Raw genomic sequence first — 25,574 nt, 5'->3', positions numbered from 1 at the left:
CTCCTCGCGTCTTGGCAATCCAAGACCTAGCAAAGTACATATGTATGTATATATGTATATATATATACCCCGATAACTAATTCGCGTTGGCATATATTCTGTTGGTTTCTCTTCTGCATCGATTGCCCGATTCGCTTCCAGGTCGAGGGTCCGCTGTACTTGAAGTCGGATAGCAAAAAGGGCTGGAAAAGGTATCACTTCATTCTGCGAGCCTCCGGTCTCTATTATTGGCCGAAGGAGAAGGCGCGAACCGCCCGGGATCTCGTCTGTCTGGCGACATTCGACGTTAATCAGGTTTGTAATCCTACATGTGTTTCAATTCTCCTATTTTTATGATACTTGTATAAAAAAATGCTTCAACAATTGTAATTGCAATTGTATGTACTCATCTACTCTCTTCTATCATTAAAACTCTTCATTCTTGCACATAGAATATTTTTGTACAACTATTGCTATGTTAAATCAGGTTTATTACGGCGTCGGTTGGCGAAAGAAATACAAGGCGCCCACGGATTTCTGCTTCGCCATCAAACACCCGCGACTGCAGCAGCCAAAGTCCACCAAGTACATCAAGTTCCTCTGCGCGGAGGACAACGCCTCCCTAGAGCGATGGATGGTCGGCGTCCGCGTGGCCAAATACGGCAGACAGCTGATGGAGAACTATCGGGCGCTGGTGGACGAGTTGGCGCAGGAGGATCTGGACCTGCTGGCTCACGCTAGATCGTGCTCGGTCAGTTCCATCGCCACGCCGCCGAATCAGACTCAGTATAACACGACGAACGACAACGCGAGGCAGTTCGCGGAGAACGTGAGGCAGCACAGCAACGAAACGACAGTCGTCGCCGCGACGAGGCAGCCGTTTGACGGTAGCCAAAGGCAGAGTTATAACAATCCGGAACAACGGCAGAGCTATGACGGCAGGCTTAGCAGAGCCAGCAGTTCCAGCTCCAGCGGATGCCTGTCTGACGGGGCGCCGAGTAGCTGCGAGGTATTTGATTGATATAATAACGAGAGAAGTTTATGAAAGTAACTGTTTTTCTCCTAGCTGTTGCTATTGCTGCTTCTTGTGTAATAGTCATCTGTATAATTATCTGTTTTTAATTGTAATCGCTTTTATTAATTGCACCGATAGGTGGCATTCGAGTGCGGTGAATTTCCAACTGGCACGATAAAACGGAAACCGTCTATGAATCCGAAATTACCTCTCACGTCGATCACAAGACAGTTGAAGGAGGTCGGCGAGACTGTGCGAGACGAACCGGACTCTTGTCCGAGCCCGACGAGCTCGGGATCCGGTACACTGACGAGAAGACACAGTCGCCGACGAAGCGGGACTGATTCCGACGGATCCGGGACTCTGAAGAGACATCATAGATCTGGAAACGCGACGCCCGTCAGTCCGGTACCGCCTGGCACGCCGGTGAGAGAGAAAACGAGCCCTATGGGCTACAGCAGGTCGGAGAGTCAGGAATCCAAGACACCAACGAGTCCCATGCAAGCATGTATGGTGAGTATACTAACGTAATTTCTATATTAACGAAGAGTCTTTAGTATATGTGACTCTTTTGAGATTCCTTGGACTATATCTTGACGAGAAGAGAGGAATAATGTGTTTTTTATTGCGCAGATGGATTCGATCACGTCGCTGCCGCCGCCACCGTCGCCGTCGAGAGTCGTCGAGGAAGTCGAGTCCGACAACGAACCGCTTCCGCCCCCACCGCCCGAAATGTTCCGCTCGAATCTCTCCCTGGACTCTCTGCCGCCGCCGCCGGCGCCCGGCGAGCTTCCGGTTTGCAACACGCCGGAACTCACGGGCTCCTCGTTGAGTCTCGTGTCGCTTCCGCCACCGCCCAGTCCGCTAGTGGGCGAAACCGGAACGATACGTCGCGCCAGACCCAATAAGCAGTCCACCCCTACGAACTCTATAACCCCCGAAGGCACCCCTACGCACAATCCCAGGCCGCAGTCCAATCAAATGTACGTGAACGCCAATAGTGTAGCGCTGAACAACAGCAACTCGGTCCAGAACAACAGCAGTCAGAATTACAACTCGAATACGGCGAACAGTACCGTAAACAATTCTGTATCCTCCCCCCCGCATAGTTCCTATCCAGGATCGACGGCGAGCACGCCGACTTATATCCCGAGCTCGCCCAACTTCGCGTCGCCGCCGCCGTTTGTCCCGCCACCGGCTTACGGTTCTCAACAGCAACCGCACGTCAATTCCCAGAGCCTTCCAGGCAGGCAGAACTCTAAAGTCGAACTGATGTACGTGAGTCATCAGCCCAACCACAACACGATACAGCCGATCAGGCCGAATCCCAACATGGACACCGTTCGACGCAGCGCTATGAAACAGGGAAGCGGTCATTACGCGGCGCCGCCGTATCTGGCCGAGCTTAAGGCCGCCTCCAGTCCTCAACCGCAGCGTCGGGTGACCATACAGGAGCCGCCGACGTCGCCCAAGTCGAAGACCGGCACCGGCAAGAAGATCTCGTTCAATCTACCGCCTCAGCATGAATCCGGTAGTCCAGCCTTGCCGCAACGGAAACCTACACCGCCCAGGAGGTCCGACAGCACCAGGCTCACGTCGCCCAAGAAGCTCGCGGCGTCCGATCAGGCTCCGCCGGGCGACTTCCTGAAGGATCTCCAGCGGGTGATGAGGAAGAAGTGGCAGGTCGCGCAAAAGTGTAAGTTGGACTCGACGACGACGCCGCACGAGGTGCTCGGCTTCCGGGATCCGCCGCCCGCCGTGGCAGACTACAGGGAGACCAACGTGTCCAACTGGGTGCAGGAGCACTACGGCGCGGACAATCTTTACGAGAACGTTTACGCGACGGATCCGCACGCGCCGGTCGAGTACGCGAGCTCCAGTCCAGCCCGGCAGCCGTCGGTGAGATTCGCCGACGAGAATCGCAGCATGAACATCGTGAACGCGATCGCCGGGAAGAGGAGGCCGCCGCCGCCGCCGCCCAAACGGGCCGAGACCACGCATCTCACCACCAGGGCGATGCACTGACAATAGCAGATAATCCAGCCCCATCCCGAGAGGCGATGGTACTGCTGTCTCTGCGGCTGGTGGAAGGAATGAGTATCTTCATCTGTACTTCCGGGGGATGCCGGGTATATATCGAGTTCATTCGCTGCGCCTTGCTGTCCAGGGGAAGACCAGGAAAACATGCTTCTCCGGGTTCTGAAGAGGAAATGGTTGTATAGTTTCGCTGCGTTACTTTGTTGCCGGGCTCTCTATGTTGATGACAACTTTGGGAGAAGTCGAAGGGGAGAGGAAATTGTTCAGAAAATTAGAGAGAATATTTATCAATTGTGAATTCTGGACGACTTTCTTCACTCGTAGACAGTTCCGTGGGAAGAACTGGATCGATAGGAAATTTATACGAGCGTCGGTCGATCTGAGGAAGATATTCAGATTACCAATAATGAGATTACGAGAAGTTTACGAATGTCCTGACGGAGATTAAACAAGGGGATGAATGTCGATGAACCGTTCTTACCGGAAGGCTCCTTAATCTAGCCAGCAGAGCTACTGTTTGAAGCTAAATCGGAAGCCGGAAGCTATGTGAATGCTCTTACGAGCCAAGCAACGAATTGAATCGAGTCCGCGACGAGAGATTCGATCAACCAACCCACAAGGAATAACTGCCGCACATACATACAAAGGATGTGATATAAATCGTAAGCCCATACATCTTCGCGTGATCCAAGGAAAATGGAAGAAGAGGAACCAACAACGCGACAGAACGCACAAATGCGCGAATCTCGCGATTATTTCACGCGAAATTGCGAGTTTCTTTTTTGTTATACGCATATTTTATAACCGCTAGCTGCCTCTGCGTCTGCGATTCTCTCAAGTATACTTGGATGTGTGATAAATTAAATATAAAGTAAAAGAAGTAATATCTAAATATATAAAAGAAGTAATCTTTATATAATATATGCGGATGATCCGTTCGAATATTCTCAGTTTGATATTTCAAATCAGCGATCATCTCCGAATATACAATAATTGTCTAATTTAATAATTTATCCAAGTTTGATATTTGCTCTTCAAGGATATCGCAAAAAAAAAAAAATATTTTACGATGCGCGTATATGCTTGAAAAAAAATGTAATAAATATTATATATATTTCATTCAACAAGTTCTTTGTTTGTTCACCGTTTTCCGTTTTTTTCTGAGGTAAAGAGCTTACTTGAAGATTCGGATTATACTCCCAAAGATTATATAATTATATTCTATATAAACTCAGAGGGGGGAAAGTCGCCGCGAAGTGGAATCGATCTCACTTTGGAATTAGAAGCCGGATTTCCTCGGTTGTTTTTGTTTCTTTCGCAGCGACAGTGTTTTTTACGACATAATACGAGAGATCAACTTCGTCGGACTCCTTCTTTCGTGCAAACATGCGTCCATTGCGATCACATCCCTTGTGCATATATGTATATATATATAAAACTGAGTAAATACGCGAGACCACATTTTACATCGGTATATCGACTTGATGTGTTGTAACGTGTAGTTGTATCATACGATTCGGATATGCGACGATAAAGCGGTCTGTACCCGAATATGGGAATGACGTAACTCTTTCTCGCTCGATCGTCGAGCAGATCTCGTTTTGATCGCGTTACTTTTTCGTTCGACGACGGAGTAAAAGGCCGAGAGACATCGATCCAAGAGTCAGCTGAAGATTAAAAAAAAATGTAAGAGATATCGAAATTCTCCGATGGTGTCCGGAGAGATTCTAGAGTCTAAAGATAGATAGAATAAGAAATAGAGCTGCCAAGATGAAATCGCGCTTTATCAATCATCCTTATATTCTTGACTCTTGTTTATCTTGGCGGTTTTATTTTTCATTTCGAGTATCCGATTTCTAGAATCGAATAAGGATGTTGCGAGAGAAAGCGAAATGCGCCTTGAACGTGTTTGTCAAGATCGTCACGTCAATAACGAAGAAGTAATCATCGATGACGATGATGATGATGATGATGATCTTCAGCAACGACTAGCCGAGCCTTTTCGAGGTCGCGTAACTGACGTAGTTTTTATATCTCGATTTGTATCGCGTTTTTCGATGCAGATTTCATACGACTTTTTCGATTTTGGAACAGAAGAGCGTCTGTAACGTCGAATTTTTTATATATGTGTAAAAAAAATTACTCGAGAGAGCCTGTTTGTGTGCGTAGAAAGTATTTTGTAACATTAAATCTCATATTTGATATGTAGAAATATTTCGCCATATCTCTGACTCTCATCTTCGCAAGATCACCAGTTTTTGGATACCATTTATCGAATTTTTCTCAATTTTCTAAAAAAATAAAGCGTCTATGCGTGAAGATTCCCTCCCCCTCTCTCCCCCCGATTTTATAAAATATTTACACGTATTTATACGCGAAACAGAATTTTTAAAGCACCTTTTTCACGCCGTGCCTGTGCGCGAAAACTTTTTCCATCTCTTCGAAGGAGATATATATTCGCACCCGATTTTTCGCACCGGCAAAAGGCTCTCTCGAGCGAGCTACGAAGCTAATAAAACACACGAATCGCGAATTATTATTTAATAATAATAATAAGCCGAAAGACTAACTTTAAAAAGCGGAAAAACCGTCGATATGTGGTGTGTGATCGATTTTCATTGTATTTCCCGCACATATTACACGCGCGGTTTAATCAAACTGAACCAATAATAAATATATAAATGCATTTTTGAGACTAATATACCGAGATATTTTACGGAGACTAAGCCTGAATGTGTGTGCAGACTGAGGATGACTTTTCATATACTATACATATATGCGGAAATTTCGAAAAAAAATTTCTTTCTCAATTCGGTACACTTTACATTAAATTTTTTTTTTTTTTTTTTTTAAATTATTTTAATGTAATTTTATTAAAAATCTAATTTGAAGTGATGAAATTAATTTTTCTGTATTTTATTGTTCTGTCATTTTTCATTTTGATATCATGTAAAATTCGCTGCACCGATTTATCATCCAAGCGAACTGATACTTATTGGAAATATAATATACTGGCATGCTTCTCTCTTTTGTACACTCGTACACTTTCTTAAAGGAATTTTCGCCGAGTTGAGACTAAAACAATCGATGCATTCTGATATAGATAGCTCGAGTATTCGATGCTGCTCGTCACTTAATTTTCGGAACGAAAGGGTTAATCGTTCTCTCGTTCGAGTAAACAATTTTTCATTCGATTAATAAAAGATCTCGATTTGTGCAATTGATTTAAAAAAAAAAAGATAAGCCGATATTAGGAACTTCGAAATATCATAGCGAAAAATCGATATTGTACCAATTACTATCAGGAATAATAATATTTCGATTAATTGTATTTTTTCGACATATAATCGATTACGTCGAGATTTGTAAAGTTAAGAACAATCTCCGTTTCGTTTAACGAGAACAGCTTCTACGAGCAAGTTTAATGTATACGAGACAAATGTTTAAACGACTGCGTTATTTTTTTCGCAAATGAGGACGAATAGAAAGTCGGTCCTGATTATATATTGTATGTAGCGTATCCTTTTCTGATTTGTATACTCTAAGTTGTACGTATATCTCTGTAAATAATATTTGTAACGAAAGTAAAAATTGTTGTTGGCGATATAGACACATTTGCGTTATTTAATGAAATGGAGAGGAGAAACGAGGGGACGAGCGTAAGACTTTTTTGAAGCTTTCGAATCTTGCGAATGGGCTGCATAAATTTAGTTTGATCGTTTTATAGAGATCGCTTCTCAGATCAGTTATCGCGAGGACGTTGTTGCGTTTGCATCGCGAAAAGAAAATCGATTTCGATATAGCTTAATACTTATAGACCCTTAGATGATTGCAAGTTTCGGGATACATTTGTGCAGGTGTGTTAAAAAAAAAGAAAGAAATTGCGACAATACCATTATTTCTGTGACTCTCGACGCCAGTTGTTTAGGTATGGACTCTATCGGACGAACAAAGAAATGCGCAGCAGTTGAAATATATAATTATAGGTATTATATTCATGTTTTTATATAAATAAATTTTTGGTATATTTCAATGATCGAAGACTTGTTTTTTTATTCCATTCATTTCGCCTCGTATTCCTCGATATTTTTTTTATAGAACGATGTATTTAGATTGTAATGTATTTCTTTCTTTCTTATAAAAAATTTTGACGAAATTATTATCGAAAAATAAAATTTATAATAATTTTACAAGATTTTTAAATATATAATATTTTTTGACAGAAATCAGCTGATAACTGTCAAAAATATTAATCGAGTTTAAAGTTACTATAACATTTTATATAAAACATTGTTATTTTATAATTTTTATTACATATTATATTTTAAAATTTAATTAATAAATTAAGGTTTTGATCAGCTGATTTCTGTCAAACAATATTAATCAAGTTTAAACAAACTTCATTAACAGCGATAGTTGGTTTTCCTAATCTTACAATTAGAATCGAGTCCTATATCTTACATTATTATGTCACGTGTTATGTACGTGTTTTCTTGATATTTTTTATTATTTTTTGGAGGACTTTTATTAATGTTTTCGAATATTTTTGAACGCGCTATTTCATATTTTAATAAGTTTTAATTATTAATTGCGATAATTAAATTCAATTTTTATGTTCTAATTATTAGGGACGATGAATATTTGGCTCTTTATATTAAACAAATACGAGCCTGCAAATTATTTTACTTAATATACATAATATAAGTCTGGCGCAGTGTAGAGTCCGCAGCTAAAAAGTATCGATTTTTAATATTTTGAAAAAAGCCAAAAATGCATCGCTTGTTTTTTTTTAATAGTACATTGTTTGCAGATTATTTATATACCAAATAGATACGAGCCTACAAATTCTTTATTTAATACACATAATATAAGTACGCGTTGTATAGAGTTCGCGGCTACAAAGAATCGATTTTTAATATTCAAAGAAGAGTAAAAAATTCACCGCTTGTATATTTTAATAGTACATTGTATAATATATAAAAATAATCTGCAAACAATATACTATTGAAAAAAACGAGCGATGAATTTTTGGCTCATTTTAGAATACTAAAAATCGATACTTTGTAGCCGCGGACCCTATACAACGCAGACTTCTATATTATGTGCATTAAATAAAAAAATGTGCACGCTCGTATTTGTTTAATATAAAGAGCCAAAAATTCATCGCTTGTTTTTTTTTAATAGTACATTATTTGCAGATTATTATACAATAATTATATAAAATTTTTTAAAAATTAGTTAATTTTATTATTATTATTATTATTCAAAAAGTGGCTAATACTAGCTAAAAGTTTTATATATTGTACAGTTCAAAATCTCTTTTGATTTTACTAACCATTGGTAATACTAACAGTTGATAATAGAATACAATAAAACCCTATTTTTAATATAAATAACAATAAAACACAAAAAAATTACACAAAGAAAAAATTTAGAAAAAATTAATTTTTCCAATAAAAAATTTCCATGTTTCATAAAATATCTTTGCCATTTTTATAAAATCTGACGATTATATTTTCGAAAATTCTAATTTTTTCACTTCTATGTGTAAAATAAACATTAGAAAGATAAAAATCTCTAATTTAAAAAGACTTTCGAGAAAGATTTTGTCATTTTGTCATTTTTCACACAAAGTACAATAATATTTTCGCGCGATACTCTCATCCCTCTTTTCCTTCTGCTTCGGCGACATAAGTGGCAAAAAGGTGTGCGTTTCCGGTCATAAAAGTGCCTTAATAAAAAGTCCACGTTTTTAATATTCTCAAAGCATATGAAGGGAGATGCACATAAACTTTTCCACGGTATCGAATGTTTCCCCCTTTCCCAAGATTCGCCAGGACCTAAATCTAGCTTTGATATATACATACATATAGTTTTTTTTATTATAATATATTAACGATAGTCCGCAGTCATGACTCATAACTCATCTCTCGTATTCTTTGTTGGCGATCGGCTCGTAATTAAGTCGCTCGATAAATTCACGATAAGAGAGCGATCGCGTTGAATCATCCGGTCTCGAGATTCGGAGAAAAATCGATTAGCAGACAGAATATATCATCTGTATAAATGAGCCATTCATCGCTACACATACATATATGTAGCGGAAATTGTTAAAAAAAAGTGATATCGCTCTATGCTTGAAATTAAAAATATGTTACATTCTTATCTTCCGTTTTAATCGTGTTAAATCTTCTTTTTTTAATTACAACTCTAAATTTTTCACACTTGAAATAAATTAATTACATATTTATATTATATATTTATTTTTCAAAGGATAAAAAAATATAAAAAAAGGTAACAGTGCAGTTAAGTAAAATAAAAGTTTACGCATCTCATAATCATTTAATTTAATTTGTTACACGCAGGACCTTCAATTGATTGAATTATAAAAAAATAAATCGTGGAAACAAGGAAGCTTGTATACGAATCGCGATATATTTCTTTCAATAATCTCTGACATTTATCTTTGACCTTTATTTCTACCTCGTTAAATCTCGATTATATGCAAGGCATATTATCAGCAGGTCATTTGCTGATAAAAATGATTCAATGGAGACTTAAAGTATCTATCTGTTTCGTTTGCCTTTACTATTATCTTAAGTATGTATCGTTTGCCTTTACTATTATCTTACATTTTTCGAAGACAGATATTTTGTTACTAAGAAAAAATGCGCAATTATTAGTCTAATTGTATGTTACAGATATGAATGTTATATCAAGATTATTTTATCTCGATTGTACATTTTTTTATCTATTTCTCTCGTTCTCGTATATATCTCGAACATTTCGAATTTAAAATCACGCAGAAATATTCTCATGGATTTACGGATGTCAATAAGAATGTTATTATCTTGATAAAGCCTATCTAATAATTATCTGTGGGGGAAGAAGGGGGGAAATGGATTTTCCCAAAGTTATGACAATGACAAAATACACACTTGTACATATATACATATATATAATATTTTACTTCATAACACGCGGGGAAGATTGACGTAAATATATATATATACGAAATTGCTGGTCGCTCGAGAGAGCCGTGGTACCGTTTTTATGGGATTCTTTTTACGACTTATGCGACAGTCCTGCGTTCTACTTTGCGTTTACGTCATACGCGACCCTCGAGCGTTTACGCGCGCCGCTATTGCTTGAAAGAGGAGCTGAAGGGAGAGGAAAGGGCGAGGGGCCCCGGAGAGATACGCGGGGGCTGATATACTTCTTCGCTGGTATCGAATGTATGTATGCATGTGCTCTCTTCTGCTTCTCTCTCTCTGAAATTTCTATCTTCCTTGCTTTCCAAATTCTGTAAAAGTGTCCCACGTGCGCGCATAAAACGCTCTCCTCCCCCTCGCCCCCCTCTCATTGCGTCACTTTGTCCGCGTTTCGGAGTCGTAATTCTAACGCGGCGAGGGCGATAAAACAGAATTGCATTAATAAAATATTATTATATAGAATGTGTGCCTGTATGTATATGTACGTACATTGTATATTTATTGACGTACGTATATACATACATATATGTATGTATATAATACAATTTCGAATTTTATATTGCTCTATTACATCATAATTTTGAGAAATTTGAGATTAAAATTGCAACAGAAACTATATTTTAGTATATTGTGTTTTAATTTTAATATATTTTATGTGTCATAGTATATGACGTGTCAAAGAAGTTTTATTGCACTCACACACACAGTTAAGTATATTGTATTAGGACTTTTAATTTTCAAGAGAAACATGTGGAGTTTATTACGGGAAAATTGAGCCATTAAAAGGATTTACTAAATATTTTTTAATGTTCATTCAAACTTAAAGATTTTTTAGATAGTTTAAAATACAAATCTGATGTCAAATTTGACAAATCAAAATGATTATTCTTTATATATATATTTTTTTTAATGTATTTTATATATTTATATAATTATATATATACATATGTATATTGACTGCTCCAAAATTGCCAATATACAGATTCGAATAACACTGAAGGGTGTTAACGATGTAATTAACTTTAAGAGCTATAATTTTTAAGTTATAGAGAATAGCTACGAGGTCTATGACAAATTAACAATAAGTTTAAAAAAATTACAAATACGAGCGTCAGATAATATCAACCTCAAACACACATCTGGGAACTCTTCTTTTAAACGCTCTTTTTCCAAATCTTAATTAATCATTAATTGTTGCAACTAATGAAAGCTTTGGAAACTCATAGAAAATAACTCGGAGTAGACATTAATATAATAAACGCGATAAAAAACGATTTTTGTTCGTAAATTGTAATAAATGAACGATACACGACGTTCCTGATGAATTCACGATAATATAATCCTCGAGGAAGGTCAAAGAGAGAGAGAGAGAGAGAGAGAGAGAGAGAGATAGAGCGCCGAGAGGCGGTGACGGCGGCGTCGTTCCCATCGTCTTCGACCTCGGCATCCTCGCGAAGACGAGCCGGAGGACGAGGAGGACGCGAGGAGGACGCGGCCACGCGTAGTGGAGCGTTTGAGCGACCCGCTTTCCAGGAACACGAGTGTAAATCACGATTTTATTGCAGATAATTTTACGAGGAGTCGAGGAGCTCGCCGGGATCGCCGAGACTCGTCGTTGACGACGACGACGACGACGACGACAAGTCTCAGACAGGGCTACCTCTTAAGCTGTAATCGCGTCACTTGCTTAAGGAATCGATCACGTCGCGCCGCGAAGATCGTTAGCGAATTAGCGAGATGGACGAGAGGAATGAGATGAACTAGGCATCCGAATAAAAAGGAATAATCGCGCGGCTTCTCTTGTGTTGACGATAAGAGAATGAAAGAGTAGTAGATGCATAAGCTTGTTCATTTTCAATCTTCTTGTGACTCTACGATGCACAAGTTTTGAAAGATAGAATCAAGTGTATATTGAAAAAAGATGCATTTCTTAATACTAGTGTTACATGCACGATTTATTAGAAAAGCGAAACATATTTTTATTAAACTCTTTTATTTGGAAAATAAAGATTTTGTCTCCTTTCAATTATTATATGTGCTGCCTTCTTTGAATAAAAAAATATTTCTTTAATGAAACCATATTATTCATATATGTATAAAATATATATTAGTTAAGTAACACATAATAGTTCAGTACATGATATTAGTACATATATACAGTATAATGAAAAAAAAAAAAAAAAAAAAAAAAAAATAAAAGAATAATCATTTTAATTTGTCAATTTTTCTATTTTAAATTTATGAATATTGACATCGGATTTGTATTTTTAGCTGTCTGCTTTATTAAACATTGAAAAATATTTTTTATTAATCCTTTCGATGGTCCAATTTTTTCGTCCAATAAATCTTATATTTTTATGTTATAATCAGTACCATCAGAAAACATAAAATTTCTTTTAAAGATTAAAAGTCCTAAATATAATATGCTTAATTATGTGTGTGATTGTAATAAAACTTCTTCGACTCGTCACTATACATATAAAATATATTATAACACATACAATATATTATATATTAAAATAGCTTTTATTTTAAATTTAACCTTAAATTACTCAAAATTATGATGTAATAGAGCAAATAAAGTTCGAAATCATATAACAAAAAGAACTACAGGAAATGATGGTTCTTCTTTATTTTTGTAAAATAATTATTTTTACTTTTATACTGTGTTATATATTATATATATGTATATGCAGATATCATCTTTCACACACAATCCCTCTCATTTTTCGACAAATGCTTATACACAATTTAAAATTTAAAATTCACCTAATGACAACTTCAAATTAAAATTGCCTCAAATATGATTATCTTATTTTCCTTTATATATAATAATAATAATAATAATATTTAATTCGCCTCTCTTATTAGCCTATACTCACTTGTCAAACGCAAAAAAGCGTAAACGCATTTCTCACACGCTTGAATTAATACAAAAAAAGCGAAATAACAAAATTAGAAAAATTGAGAGAGAGATCTCGAGCTGATTTTGCCACCGTACTTTATCGATCTCGCGAATGAGTTTGTATCCGGTGGTGAGGGAGGGTCAATTAAGTTTGATTAAAGTTCGTTTCGCACGCGAGCGGAATCAGCATAAATTCGCGGGGCACCCTCGACCTCCGACGAAGCAATCTTCTTCGACTCTACATATATATGTCACGGGCAGTTTCGATACGTCACTTCTTGTTCCCGTCTTCTTCTCCTCCAGCGGAAGCGAGTTTTACGATCGCCCATACGCAAGACGTTTTACCGGAATTAAGATTCCGGGGGCGGAAAAGCGAGAGGGAGAAAGGGGAAGGGGGGGCAGGTGAACGTCCCGAGCACGTCTGACACTTTAAGCATCCCCTTAAGTCCGCGATGGAGCGCGGTAAATTATTCCGGCGCGACGCACGTCGCTCCTTATAAACGCCTCCATTTACATATAGGCTGATTTTACAGCGGGCGGAAAAGCGTCGCGCGTATTTTACATTATTTCGTCGTAAAACTTACACCGCGAAACTTATATCCTCCCATCTGCGCGGAAAATGCGAGAGCGAGTGGTAAATAAATATTTTTTTTTATACGACAAGTAATAGTTTGTATGGAGCCATCCCTAAATTACGTAAGACTTGTGGGGGGATTGAAATGGGAAAAGGGGGGTTGAAATAGTTCTTACATAAGATTTTTGAAAATGTTATTCTCCTCTTTGATAAGATAAAATCTAATAAAATTTTTTTTTGCCAAGAAGTTTTTATTTTTATTCATTGATTAGTTGTCTTTATCAACCGATTTTAACTATTTTATAAAAATAATACAAATGTAACTTGATATTTTGGAAAAAAACTTATTTTGGTACAATAAGTGTATTCAAATTTCATATCACTCATTTAACCAATTCTTTATCTCTAAAACGAAATTAAAATATTTAAAAAACCTTATTAGTATAAAAACAGAGGGGGAGGGGTCATAGAAAAAAATTCTTATGATCCCTTATGTGAGAGGAGAAAAGGAAATTAAAAATCGTAGAAAAAGCCTTATACAATTTAAAGATATGATCCCTATCGAATATCGAATGCTTCGACGATGAATTTTGTCGAGAAGGTATCAACGATTAACGATGACACCTATTTTGATTTTTTTTTCTTCCGTCAAGAAATAAGATCGAATTCAGGACCAAGTCAAACACGAAGACGCGTCAGAATTGAAATAAATTTTTTCCGGCGCCAGTTGTCACTTTTTTTCTCGTCTTATTACCAGCTTTTAATCCAAGGATCTCTTCCGTCAAGGATTTCAGCGACCGCAGGAATGTTGGTCAACACGTGCATCGGACCGCTGGTGGTCCCTAACTCTATCAGGACCCACGCTTTGTGACCTTGAAAGAGACTCGTCGCAGCGACTACTTCCTTCTTAGTCGTCCGCGAATTTCGCGATGTAGATGCCATTTCGATGCGTAATGCGGTACTTGAAATTCGAATTTTAAAAACTTGTTTTTATTACGTTTACCACGAAAATAATAATCGACAATTTATCTATTTTTATTGAAAGCAAAATTAAGTATTTATCGTATTCAACGTGAGATTTTAAGTAATTATATTTATAATAATTTATAATAAATATTTATATATAATTTTAGAATAAATATTTATAATAAATAAAATAAAATAAGATAATTCTTATATCGCTAATATTTAATAATTAACAATAATAATTAATAATACACGATATCATCATTTTTTAATAAAAATAAATTGAAATCAATATTTCTCGATCCGGCATGCGTTTCCGATCCTTTTCTCGATCGAAGATCCGCGGGGGAAGGAAAAGAATCAAAGTGTCGCGGGATGAACGTAAGATCAGCGGAAAGCGAGAAGGCGCTCTTTGAGAGAGCCGGCCTCTTAAAGAGGATGTATGGGATTAAGATAATAGTCTCGAGAGAGGGAAGGAACTCGGAAGAGGTGGAGAAGGCGGAGAAGCAAAAACGAGCGATATGATGTGGGTCAAAGTCTTCGGGACTGGGTCGCCACCGTTGGGTTCCTTCGTCGTGGGTCGAGTCCCTCGCAAGCTTCTTCGGGATCGACCTTACTCCGGCCCACCCGCCCGTCTCTCAACCTCCGGAGAGGTGGTCTCAATTCCCACGACGACGACGACTACGACGTCGTCGGACTTCCGATACTCATGAATGCCGCCAATGTCACGGCCGGAAGTTCCGGGGGATTCGTCGTAATTCCACTAATGCGATAGCGCCCTTTTATTGCCGCCTCGTCGTCCATAAAGATTCGCGTCTTCTATTTTTAACAAGGCTTGAAAAAAGATTGAATTTGTAACATCTAGATGTTTTGAATTCGATCGAGGACCGAAAATTGGTGTTATTTATCTCGCAAAGAGTCTAGAGTCGCGCTCTCTTCAGGAAGAGGAAATGAAATCTCATAGGTCTGTGACAGATTCATTATCGCGAAGGATGAGAAAAGAAACGACGGGGTGATTTTCGGCGATGACCGATGATCCGTGGGGTAGGTTCTCGCCTCTCCCTCATTTTTCTCCTCCAACAGGAGTCTCTGTTATGTCCTTAATAAGATAATGCCGTCATAGGACTATAACACGTCTCAATCCTAGGGAAACCGATCTACGAAAAGTGGCCCATCTCTCTAATCTTTCAGTAAGTTTCTTGAAAGTTAGGTTGAATAGTCCAAACTCTTTTCGACAAATACAGATAATACGTGATTTATTTCATTTTCAAGCATATTATCTTTATCTTAATTAATGATTTAATTATTCAGGTATTTAATGTTAATTGATAAATTTAAAAAAAAACAGTATTCTGTTTATTAGACAGAAATTGATCCAAATAAAGAAGAAAAAACTTGTGACACACTTTGTGTGTTTTATAATAAGTAAGATTAATCACAGTTCTCTTAATTAATTTCCCACAATATTATTTATATGTACAGACGAAAAAATGTCCGTCTTTCTTGTAAATAAAAGCAAGATTAACATAGAATTTAATTAACTCTTCGTAAATATTATTTATCTTTCGAGGAAGAGATTTTCTAAATGAAAAATCCTATAAATTCCCCATATTAATAGCAATAACGACTGGTCGCGTAATTACGTTAATTACCTTATCGCATTCAATGAAAGCGACGCGCGGTACACAGTCGGGCACGCAATGCAAACTTTACCTATTCGCGGGAAAGCCTGAGCTTGCAATTATCAGCGTGGAAAATGGAAATGGGAGAGAAGAAGAGAGAACACCGCGATCCTGTTCCGGCGCGGCCACGAAATTTCACTTTCCACCCTTTCCCATTCTCGGCCAAAACGCTATATACACACATTCTCTATCCTATCTTCCAACGCTATAAATTAATACTAATCTCGGAGAGCCCGCGTGGTAGCGCAGGGCGGCTTCCTAGGCCGCGAAGGGTTGGGCGGTTGGATTTATTGGGATTCGAGTAACTCGCTACGACGTTATCGTCGCCCTGGTGCACCGGTCGTAAGTGTCGTCGCTAATCGTGCTACCGAGTTGTAGAGCCACGTTCAAGGTCACGTTGTAAAAGCGCTCCACGAGATCTCCCTCGTCTATCAAAATGTCAAAAGTCTCTCGAACAGATTAATTTGGATAATCTTTTTACAAGAAATATTCTTGAAGAAAATCCATATTTGTATATGTATGAGAAATTTATAATTATTTATTAAATTATTAAATCTCTTCTCTCTATATAAATAATTTTTTAAAAATATTTCCTTACTTTTTCAGAAAATTGTCGAAATTGATAACTTTATCTTTTCTCTTGCATAATAATTATTTAATTAATAAGAATTTTATTGAAAAAATAATATTATATATTATATGTATATTATATTATAAATAATATATTCAATACGTATAAAAATATATTATTTTATTAAATTACTATATTAATTTAATATAACTTAAATAATTATTATATATTGCGTTAATATAATTATTAATTAGAAACTCCACTAATTACATAGAAATTCAAAATTACAAATAATGCGGTAATAAAAGATATTTATAAAAATATTTCAAAATTTATTAAAATAGAATTAATAATCCCTTTGCATTGAAATATCATTGATTTTTAACGTGCAAAATCATAAAGAGCTTTGACGGAAAACAATTGCATTACTCTATTTTATCTGGGAAAATGTTTCAAGCTCGTTCCAGCGCTAAGGTCACAAGACGAATAGATGAGCACCACTGCAGCGTGTCTAACGTAAGAGAAGGCGGAGGTTGAGGAGGTGAGAGTGAACGTGCGTAGCCAAGGGGGCAGCTCGGGCAAGCCGGACTTGGAGGTCCTCCACCCTCGCCTTCCCGCCACCCCTCGGCGGCCAACCTCGTGTCTACCTCACCGCCATCCCTCACCGCCATCCCTGCCATCCCGCACTTTCTCGTAGCCTCTTCCTCCCTCGGTCTCTCGGCGACCTCCAGGAACAGGCAGGGGCGGCTTCGCGACGAGGAGGCTAGAGGAGAGACGAAAGAGGTGGTCGGGGGTGGAGGGCAGAGGAAGGGGGTTAAGTCTGAGCCTAGATCAATACTCGCATCTCCTGCCGGCTGCTGGACCAGGCCGGACATTGCGTTCCGAAGCTCACCTTCTCGCCGATATCCACCAGCCGCCCTTCCTACGAAACCTTCTACTACACACCCTCCACCCCCGCCCTTCTCTTCCTTCCTCTTGGCCGGCCAACCCTCTCTCGGCGAATCCTCGCGATTTGCATCCGTCGAGACGAGGCTCTCGCAGGGAAGAAAATTTTTCGTTCCGCGCCGAAAGAGGATCTTACGATCTCTCTCGTGGATGGGTCCAGTGTTTCCGCAAAGTGAGATTATAATATTGATAGGAGATAGATGCGATTTCTCGGCGAGATAAAGGTTTATATTTGGTCGATTTTTATTGAAAGACGAGATTTTTCTGCGATTTAGTATTATTTAAAATAATGTTTTAATTATTTAACGAGCTCAAGTATCTGTCTTTTTTTTTCAGGCACAAAATTTGGAGCTTTCCCCAATGTTTTATTTCAAATTTCGCGAAATTATTGAAATTAAGTACTGTAAAAATATTTTTAAAATTTCGTTTATTTAGTCTTTTTGAGTCTCTTGGTCATTTTTTAATTTAGATATTTTAAAACTAATTGATTTTTTTTATTATAACGTTCGAGATGAGGAGTCATGCAAATCTTTATGTATTTTTGCAAACTATGTCGAAATAAATTATTTTTCTTGCAATATATAGAAATTAGTAAAATATAAAATTTTGTTTAGATTAATAAATAATTGAAAATGTTGTTAAATTGCTATAAAATATATCTTCTCTTAGAATTAACTGCTTATGCATTTATTGATGCATGATGATAAAAAGGAATTTATTTTACATTTTATCGAATGCGAGTGGCAAAATACACAGAAAGAAAATTAATTAATTTCAACATATTTCGCAAGGAAAAATTGTGCACCACCTCTCGCTTACATCATAATTCGATACTTCGACTGCGGGGAGAAGAGGCTTAAAATGCTTCATAAAACATGTGTGACATATGTCTCGCGCTCCATTTGAAAATTATGGCCAGTTTATATATAAACCCAGGATACCCCAGTATCCCGGGGTCAAAAAGAATGGATCTCCCTTCAAGAAACAAGGCTGCTCAGCTTCCTCGCAGCTATGGAGAACCACTGCCAGGTCGGTCAATTTCCCCTTAGTTTCGCCTCCCGCGCGGGAAGGAAGGATGGCCGCTCGCCTTCTCGAATACGACGTTCTCTACGTGTCCCTGCGTAAACGTACGCACGAGAGGAAAAGGAGGACGATGGAGAGAGAGAGACACGTATTTATACGAACACATAGAAATGCGCGCGCGCGTGTCCCGAGAAAATTCGACCGCCAGTCCATTTGCATGCTCGTCTTTTCCCGATCTCGGATATTCCCTTTTTTCGAATTCCGTCTACGATGCGGTCGTCCAATAACCAAAAAATTTCTCACCATTTCCTCCCCCTCGCTGCCGCCCCCTTCTCACCCCCGGAGAGCTTCCTCGGCCACCCGATATTCGCTCTGACTCTCTCTTTCTCGAATATTATTCACGCGTAAGATGAAAGTATCAGACGGGATTTTCTCACGTCGGATCTTTTAATGCCAAAACTCAATCCCTTCCACTTCAATTAAGAACGAATTGTAGATTGTTAATTCTTCTTGAAGCTCATCAGTCTTATTCTGGAAACGTTCTTGTGAAGATAATTCCTTTCAATAGGGTTGCTTCACTGTTTGAGAATGCACAAACGTTTCGTCCTGAAAGTTTTTCGAACGTCTGTCTTGTCTGAGAATTGTCCACAAAATAATATTTGTAATTTTTTATAGAATTTTGTGGCAACAAATTTTTATTTATAAGAAATCTTTAACTTTGGCAGAAAAAAATATATCGTTAAAATATATTTATAAATTTATCAAATATGTTAAATATATTATACGTTAAATTTTTGTAATATTTAGAATCTAATAATAAGAATTATTTATAGAAATTGGATATTATTACAATTAAATTATAGTAGTTCACACATGTAATCATTTTTGCAAGATGCTTGGACAGACTTTTAATTCGCTAAAATGCAAATGTCAACCACTGCATTTTAATGTGTGTTATTTGTGATTCTTTTATAAAATTCTGAAAATTTTTATTTAAAAAACTCTTCAACTTTAGCAGAAAAAAATCTTTATCGTTAAAATGTATTTATGTATATATCAAATGTTAAACATTATACGTAAACTTTTGTAATATTTAAAATTTAACAATAAGAATTATTTATAGATCATATATTTAGAATAATTATTACAATTAATTTTAGCAACTATATTTTCACGCACGTAATCACTTTTTGCAAGATGTTTTGACAGACTTTTAATTCGCTAAAATGCAAATATCAACCGCTCCATTTTAATGCAGATGTGCGCGAGTATATGAAGGGTAAACACACATATTTCTTCGAAAACGTCTGAGTGAGAGAGCTCAGAGTCGCTGATACACTCGTTTGTCCGGTCCGCGATAAAAAGCGTGAAAATTGGCAGTCTGTAGAAGAAGAAAGTTAAAACGACTGATTGCCATTTTCTAGATATATGTGTGTCCGAAGCAAATACAAACGTAATTGCGTGCATTGACGAACGACGCGCCATTACTGCAGCTTGCGTGCAATTTATGCGACGTGCAATTGTGCATCGCTGTGTGGAATTGCATCCGAAAATCAAAGGAATCTCCGTGCAATTCATCTTGGCGAACAATAGAAGAGAGACGAAAAAGTCTGAATACAGATGCGAATAAATTCAAAAATATTTGTTCTTACTAATACAAATTTCGTAAAGTAGAAATCATTTTCTTACGCGCCTATTTCTTAGCACTAATTAATTAATATTGTTTTACAAAAATTATTTATACGATATACGATCTTAAATTTTATTCATGTAACTGCATTTAATAATACCTATATTAGATACCCAAAAAAGTTCGTTCATAATTTTTAGCATAGGTCACTGCAAGAAATTATTTTATTTTTAGTTGTTTGCAAAGCGCAAATTTTTATGTGTGTTATAAAGCACATATATGCACCAATCAATCGGTGCACTTTGACTTGGTGTCTATTCCTTTTTTGTAAATATGAAGTCTTCTAAAATGTCAGTTGAATCTGGTGTAATTCGGGCTTGCTTGCTTTATAAATTTAAACTCGGTTCAAAAGCTGCAGAAGCCTATCGTAAGATAAGTATGGCATTTGAGAAGATGCGATAAAAAAACGTAAACTAAAAAACTAGACAATCACATTCAAAATAGACAGTTTCGGAATAAAATAGAGATTGAAGCGAAAGTTAATTCTAGACAACGTTTTATAAAAGCGGAATTTATAAATTTTTATCTTGTTGGGAAGGAGTTATTGATTGTGAAGGTGATTATTTTAATGAATAAAACATTTAATAAAAACTTCTGCATTTGTTCACCAAAAAAAAAATTAATTTTTAACATAAAAAACCCGCACAAACTTTTTGGTTACCTAATATAATAGTTTCAAGCTGTGAATCTATCATAAATAATGACAGAGCGAAACACCTATTCTAAGTCATTGCATTTCTTCTGTTATCTCAATTGTTACTTCAACTATATCTTATCGTCGTCAACTTAATCCGTTTAAACAAGGAAAATCGATTTGGTGGAAAAAACTTGGGAAGCACCAGGTTGGCCACCACTGTTCACTTTCTCCGGGCGAGAGAACCCTTTAGCGTCTCATCCCCTTTGGCTCGGCACCGGCAATCCGACTCACTCTCGCTCTCGTTTCGCTCTCACTCACCTTCCCCCTTGAGCCCTCTCTCCCCCACCCCTTTCCTCCGTCTCTCCGCCTCGGCCACCCCGGCGTTGCACCCTTCTACTACATCAACCCTCGCCCGGCGTCTTCTCCCCCAACCTCCCTCCCCTTCCCCTCCTTCTTCCTCTCCTCGGAGGCAAGTGAGAGTGGACCTTGGTCCAGCGCTGAATCGACCCTCTTTGCAACCTCCGCTCCACTCCGCGCACACCCTCGCGCGATTCCACGCGGCCGCTCGCTCGTTCCTTCCTTTCCACCCCCGCCGCCGCCGACGACGACGTCGACGACGACTTCTCCGCACGTCGCCGCACCCTAATCCCCATCTCGAAGATACGTCTACCCTCGAAACTCCGTATCGATTGGCGGAAGCATCGCCAGAGAGCGCCACCTGAAACCACCCTTATGTACCCGACTGGCTCTCGCTCTCTCTCTTTCTTCCTGGCCGTCCCTGAAATTTCGAGGAAGGCGCGCAAGTTTTCGGTTTCTCCCTTGCTCTTATAGAATACATCGCTGGATTTGTTTTACTGCGAACTTTTGAAAATTTACACCCTTTGTGAGAAATTTTCCTAGTTAGTTTCTTTTATGGAATTTTTAAAAAATATGAGTATGATGGAAAAATAATCATTTAAGTTGGAAAGTTGATCATCAGATTAGTAATAAAAAAAGATGATAAAAATAATAATTGTAATGTAGCAGAAGGATTAAAGTATATAAATTTTTCGGAAATCACAAAATATATTAATTTTTTTCATTTTATTACAATTTTTAGAACGTAATTTATAAAAAAATCTTATAAAATAATTTATGAAAATAATAATATAGGATATAATAATATATAATATAATAATTTGTGAAAATATTAAATAAAATACATGTATAATAATATTTATGAAACATTTTTAAAATAAATTTAAATTTATAAAAAATACTAGATATAAATAAACTACTTTTAATCGTAAATTGTTTTCGTAGTTTCAATTTTCATAAACGATATGATAACAACGCGGGAAATTAGTTATTAAAATTAACTATGAATTTATACTTTTACTAATCTTTTATTCCATTACACTTAGTTATTATACGTTTCTCTTTTCATCCTCCCCTGAATCCTAAATCTAAATTCAGTTATTTATTAAATTTTGCTACATTCGACTGTAGTCGAAGAGACATGTATATATTTGTCCGATACTAATTCCTTGTTGCAGCAGGCTGCTTCTGGCAAGCAATTAAACGGTGTTGCGGACACTTTCGCACGAATTTTCACCAGTGCGGCCAGTGCGGCGGTAGTTCGGGCAAATGTTGGGATAATTGGTGCGAATCATGCGAGGTACTGGCCTTTTATCGGCGCCCGGGACTTCTCACTCGCGGCCCCGAAATGCGCCCGCGAATGCCAGGAATGCGGCCGTGGTCGCTTCAATTTTAACGACGGAATCGCAAGAACGTCGCAAACAACATAAACGCCGTAACATGAAGCGCGTGATTCTATCCGATATTAGTGAAATTATGTATTGCGAGCGGTGAGCTGTTTCTCGGTTATAATAAAGATTAAATAGAGAGAAAGAAAAAGAGAAGGAGAATTTTTCTGTTTTAGGGGGTTAAAGGGGTACATATTTTTATCGTGCGCAAAAAATAGTCTATTTTCGAGAATTTTTATTCGCAGTAAATAACATAGTAATCAATACAGGTTTTTTTTTATTTTATTCGTTATATATTTTTGTTACATATTTATATGTACCTATATTCGCGATCTGAAAAATAAAAATATTTTCTTGTAAAGAAATGCTATAGTTACAAACTAATGGAAAAATAAGTTTGAACAAACTTGTAACTTTTTCTTTCAAGTTATTTAATTTCGTAAGTTTTTCTAATAACAAATCCCCCCCCCCAACAGTTTGTAACTATAACATTTCTTTACAAGAAAATATTTTTATTTTTCAGATCGAACTAACAGTGAAAAATCATGCAGACACTGGAATTATCATGTAACTCTTGTCATAAATATTATAATTTTTTATAAAACTTAATAATTTTTTATATATATACACTCAAATGTGTAACGAATAAAATATAAAAAAACTCTGCATTATCTCACCCTTAATGTTAAATTTATCTCGAGATCCCTCCGTCGAAAAGAATACGCTACATTTATTTACGTGACGTTGCAGTATAACGTGCAATCTTTTATCTTTCGGTTTTGGTTTTATTTTTAATCGCAAAAATCCCTCGTGTAAATATTCAGAATACGGATTACTTCGCGGATTTCGTTGAGAGCTGGACTGACAGTTTTGTGTAATTTTTGCCGTAAAGTCCAAATGTGACGGAAAGAAATAAATCAAGGGATGAATATGTAATCCGATATAAATTTAAACGCTTGTCAAAATTTTCCAAAATTCGTTTGCTTTAAAATTCATGCTTTTATTTACGAAAAAAGTGCATTGAAGATTAAAGAATATAGTCGTAGCGTCTCACGTTGCTTAACTATCTTTGAAGGCCCACCCGAAATTTATCTAGAGAACTGTCCAGTATTAACGATCACGCTGACATTATAAAACACCAATATTACAGAAAACATTATTAGATTCATTAGTTAATTTTACTACCCGCCGACGAGAGCAGGTAGGTCGTCCTCTTTGAGCACAAAGCACGTTTAGCATTGACAGCGGTCGAAAACACACCCACTCGTCAATATTACGAAAATATAACGCCGATCGAAATACAGTAAACCTCCCCACTTCCGGTCGAAGGAATCGCGCTCGCGGATTCGTTCAGGTGGTCGTTAAAAAAAAAAAAGAAAGCAATTAGTGTCGGAAGCGTTTGATCGCGTCGTAAAATCGGCCGGGTCCTGCCTATTTTTAAGGAGTCCCTTTCGCCTCTTCTTCTGGCGCGGCCGTTAACGAAAACGGCAATTTAACAGCCGATAAAGTCCGTCTTCTCCGTCTCTCGCGGCCGGACGGAGGATAGATAAGGCTTTCTGATGGCGTCCCGAGGATAGGAAGAAACGTTATGACGAATTAGGCCACCCTCGCACCCGACAGAAAAAGGGAGAGGAGAGAGAGAGAGAGACCTACCCTACCCCAACGAGAGATATGTTCGGGGCGTCGTTAGCTAGGTCGATGGGCGATTTATTTGATGCTGTCTGCGGCCCGAAGCTGATGCGTTACTACTGTGTGTGCTTAACGAGGTAAACCCTTCAGTCGCACGAATCCCCCGGGTTAACCTCTGTGATTGTGACTTCAGGTACGGTTTTTGGGGACCAGAACTGCTGTCGCAGACATCACAATAAATTCTAATCTTACGCTCTTTCCTTTAAATTATATTAGAATGAAGATAATGATGACAATGATAAATAATGATAAAAATTATAATTATAGTCTAATTTTAATTATAGTTAAAAAATTATAATTATAGTTTAATTATTGAATTAGTTTTAACGTAATTATTTCTTAATGAGATTACGTGATATATTATAATATTATTATAATATAATAATTAAGTCTAATAATATTACATATAATAATATTATTATTTTATTATTTATGATATATTATATTATTATTTTTTAATGATTATAAGAATTATGATAAAGAGAGAAATCGAATTAAAGTTATATTTTTCAGTAATTTCTGATTTCCAAAAAATGTACGTACACCGTAAATCGCCTTTGAAAAAAGCCTCGTATCTCGGATGCAACCGCAGTCGAGATGTAGCGCTCTCGAATCGTCTGACGTCTGCGTTAACTCTATTTGAGATTTTAAAATTCAATCTGAATTGCTGACTATAGGCGGTTCTCTCTGTGCGAAGGCTCGTGAGGAGAAGGCAGATATTTGGGGAAAGAAACGAGACAGAAAGGGAGTGCTCTCTTTGTGACAGGGCTCCCCTCTCGGAACCTTCTCGGCAGATCAAAAGCATCGAGTCGCACTCGTAGTCGACGATCGACTTTTCGATTAAACGTCCTTAATCACGGAGAATCGAGATTCGCGAAATTTTCCAATTAATGAGAGATATCTCAATTATACATTCCTATACGAGAATCAATTTGCATATTTAACTTTGATTGTTCTTTGACATTTTCAACAATTTTATAAATAACTAATCTTCTACAATTCTACAGAAAATAGAAGAGGTTTTATTTTCATCCCTTTTTAATTTATTTATTTTTTTGTTATTTATTTAATTTCTTTAGAGGTATATAAAAAGTTTGTAAATTGTAATTCTGATACTTTGCGCT

General features: G+C 37.4%; 2 protein-coding genes across 8 annotated transcripts in view; both read left to right on the top strand.

The window, feature by feature from the left end:
* Positions 1-7,067, top strand: part of LOC145934694 (uncharacterized) — a 156,143-nt gene extending 149,076 nt beyond the window's left edge. For all 7 annotated transcript variants that reach the window (XM_083035345.1, XM_083035343.1, XM_083035344.1 and 4 more), the window contains 4 exons: positions 142-294; positions 467-988; positions 1,133-1,507; positions 1,628-7,067. In XM_083035345.1, coding sequence (XP_082891471.1) covers positions 142-294; positions 467-988; positions 1,133-1,507; positions 1,628-3,019 — 2,442 coding nt within the window. In that variant the 3' untranslated portion in view covers positions 3,020-7,067. The remainder of the gene's footprint in view (positions 1-141; positions 295-466; positions 989-1,132; positions 1,508-1,627) is intronic.
* Positions 7,068-22,666: 15,599 nt separating this feature from the next.
* LOC145935203 (uncharacterized) overlaps positions 22,667-25,574 on the top strand; it is a 29,609-nt gene continuing 26,701 nt past the window's right edge. The window contains exon 1 of the mRNA XM_083036321.1: positions 22,667-22,863. Coding sequence (XP_082892447.1) covers positions 22,667-22,863 — 197 coding nt within the window. The remainder of the gene's footprint in view (positions 22,864-25,574) is intronic.

Source organism: Prenolepis imparis, unplaced genomic scaffold (genome assembly GCF_030444845.1).
Source record: "Prenolepis imparis isolate NDT839.2.m4 unplaced genomic scaffold, iyPreImpa1.0 SCAF_4, whole genome shotgun sequence".
Classification (NCBI taxonomy): Eukaryota; Metazoa; Arthropoda; class Insecta; order Hymenoptera; family Formicidae; genus Prenolepis; species Prenolepis imparis.
Note: the sequence above shows the minus strand (reverse complement) of the source record. Positions and strands in the feature narration are given on the sequence as shown.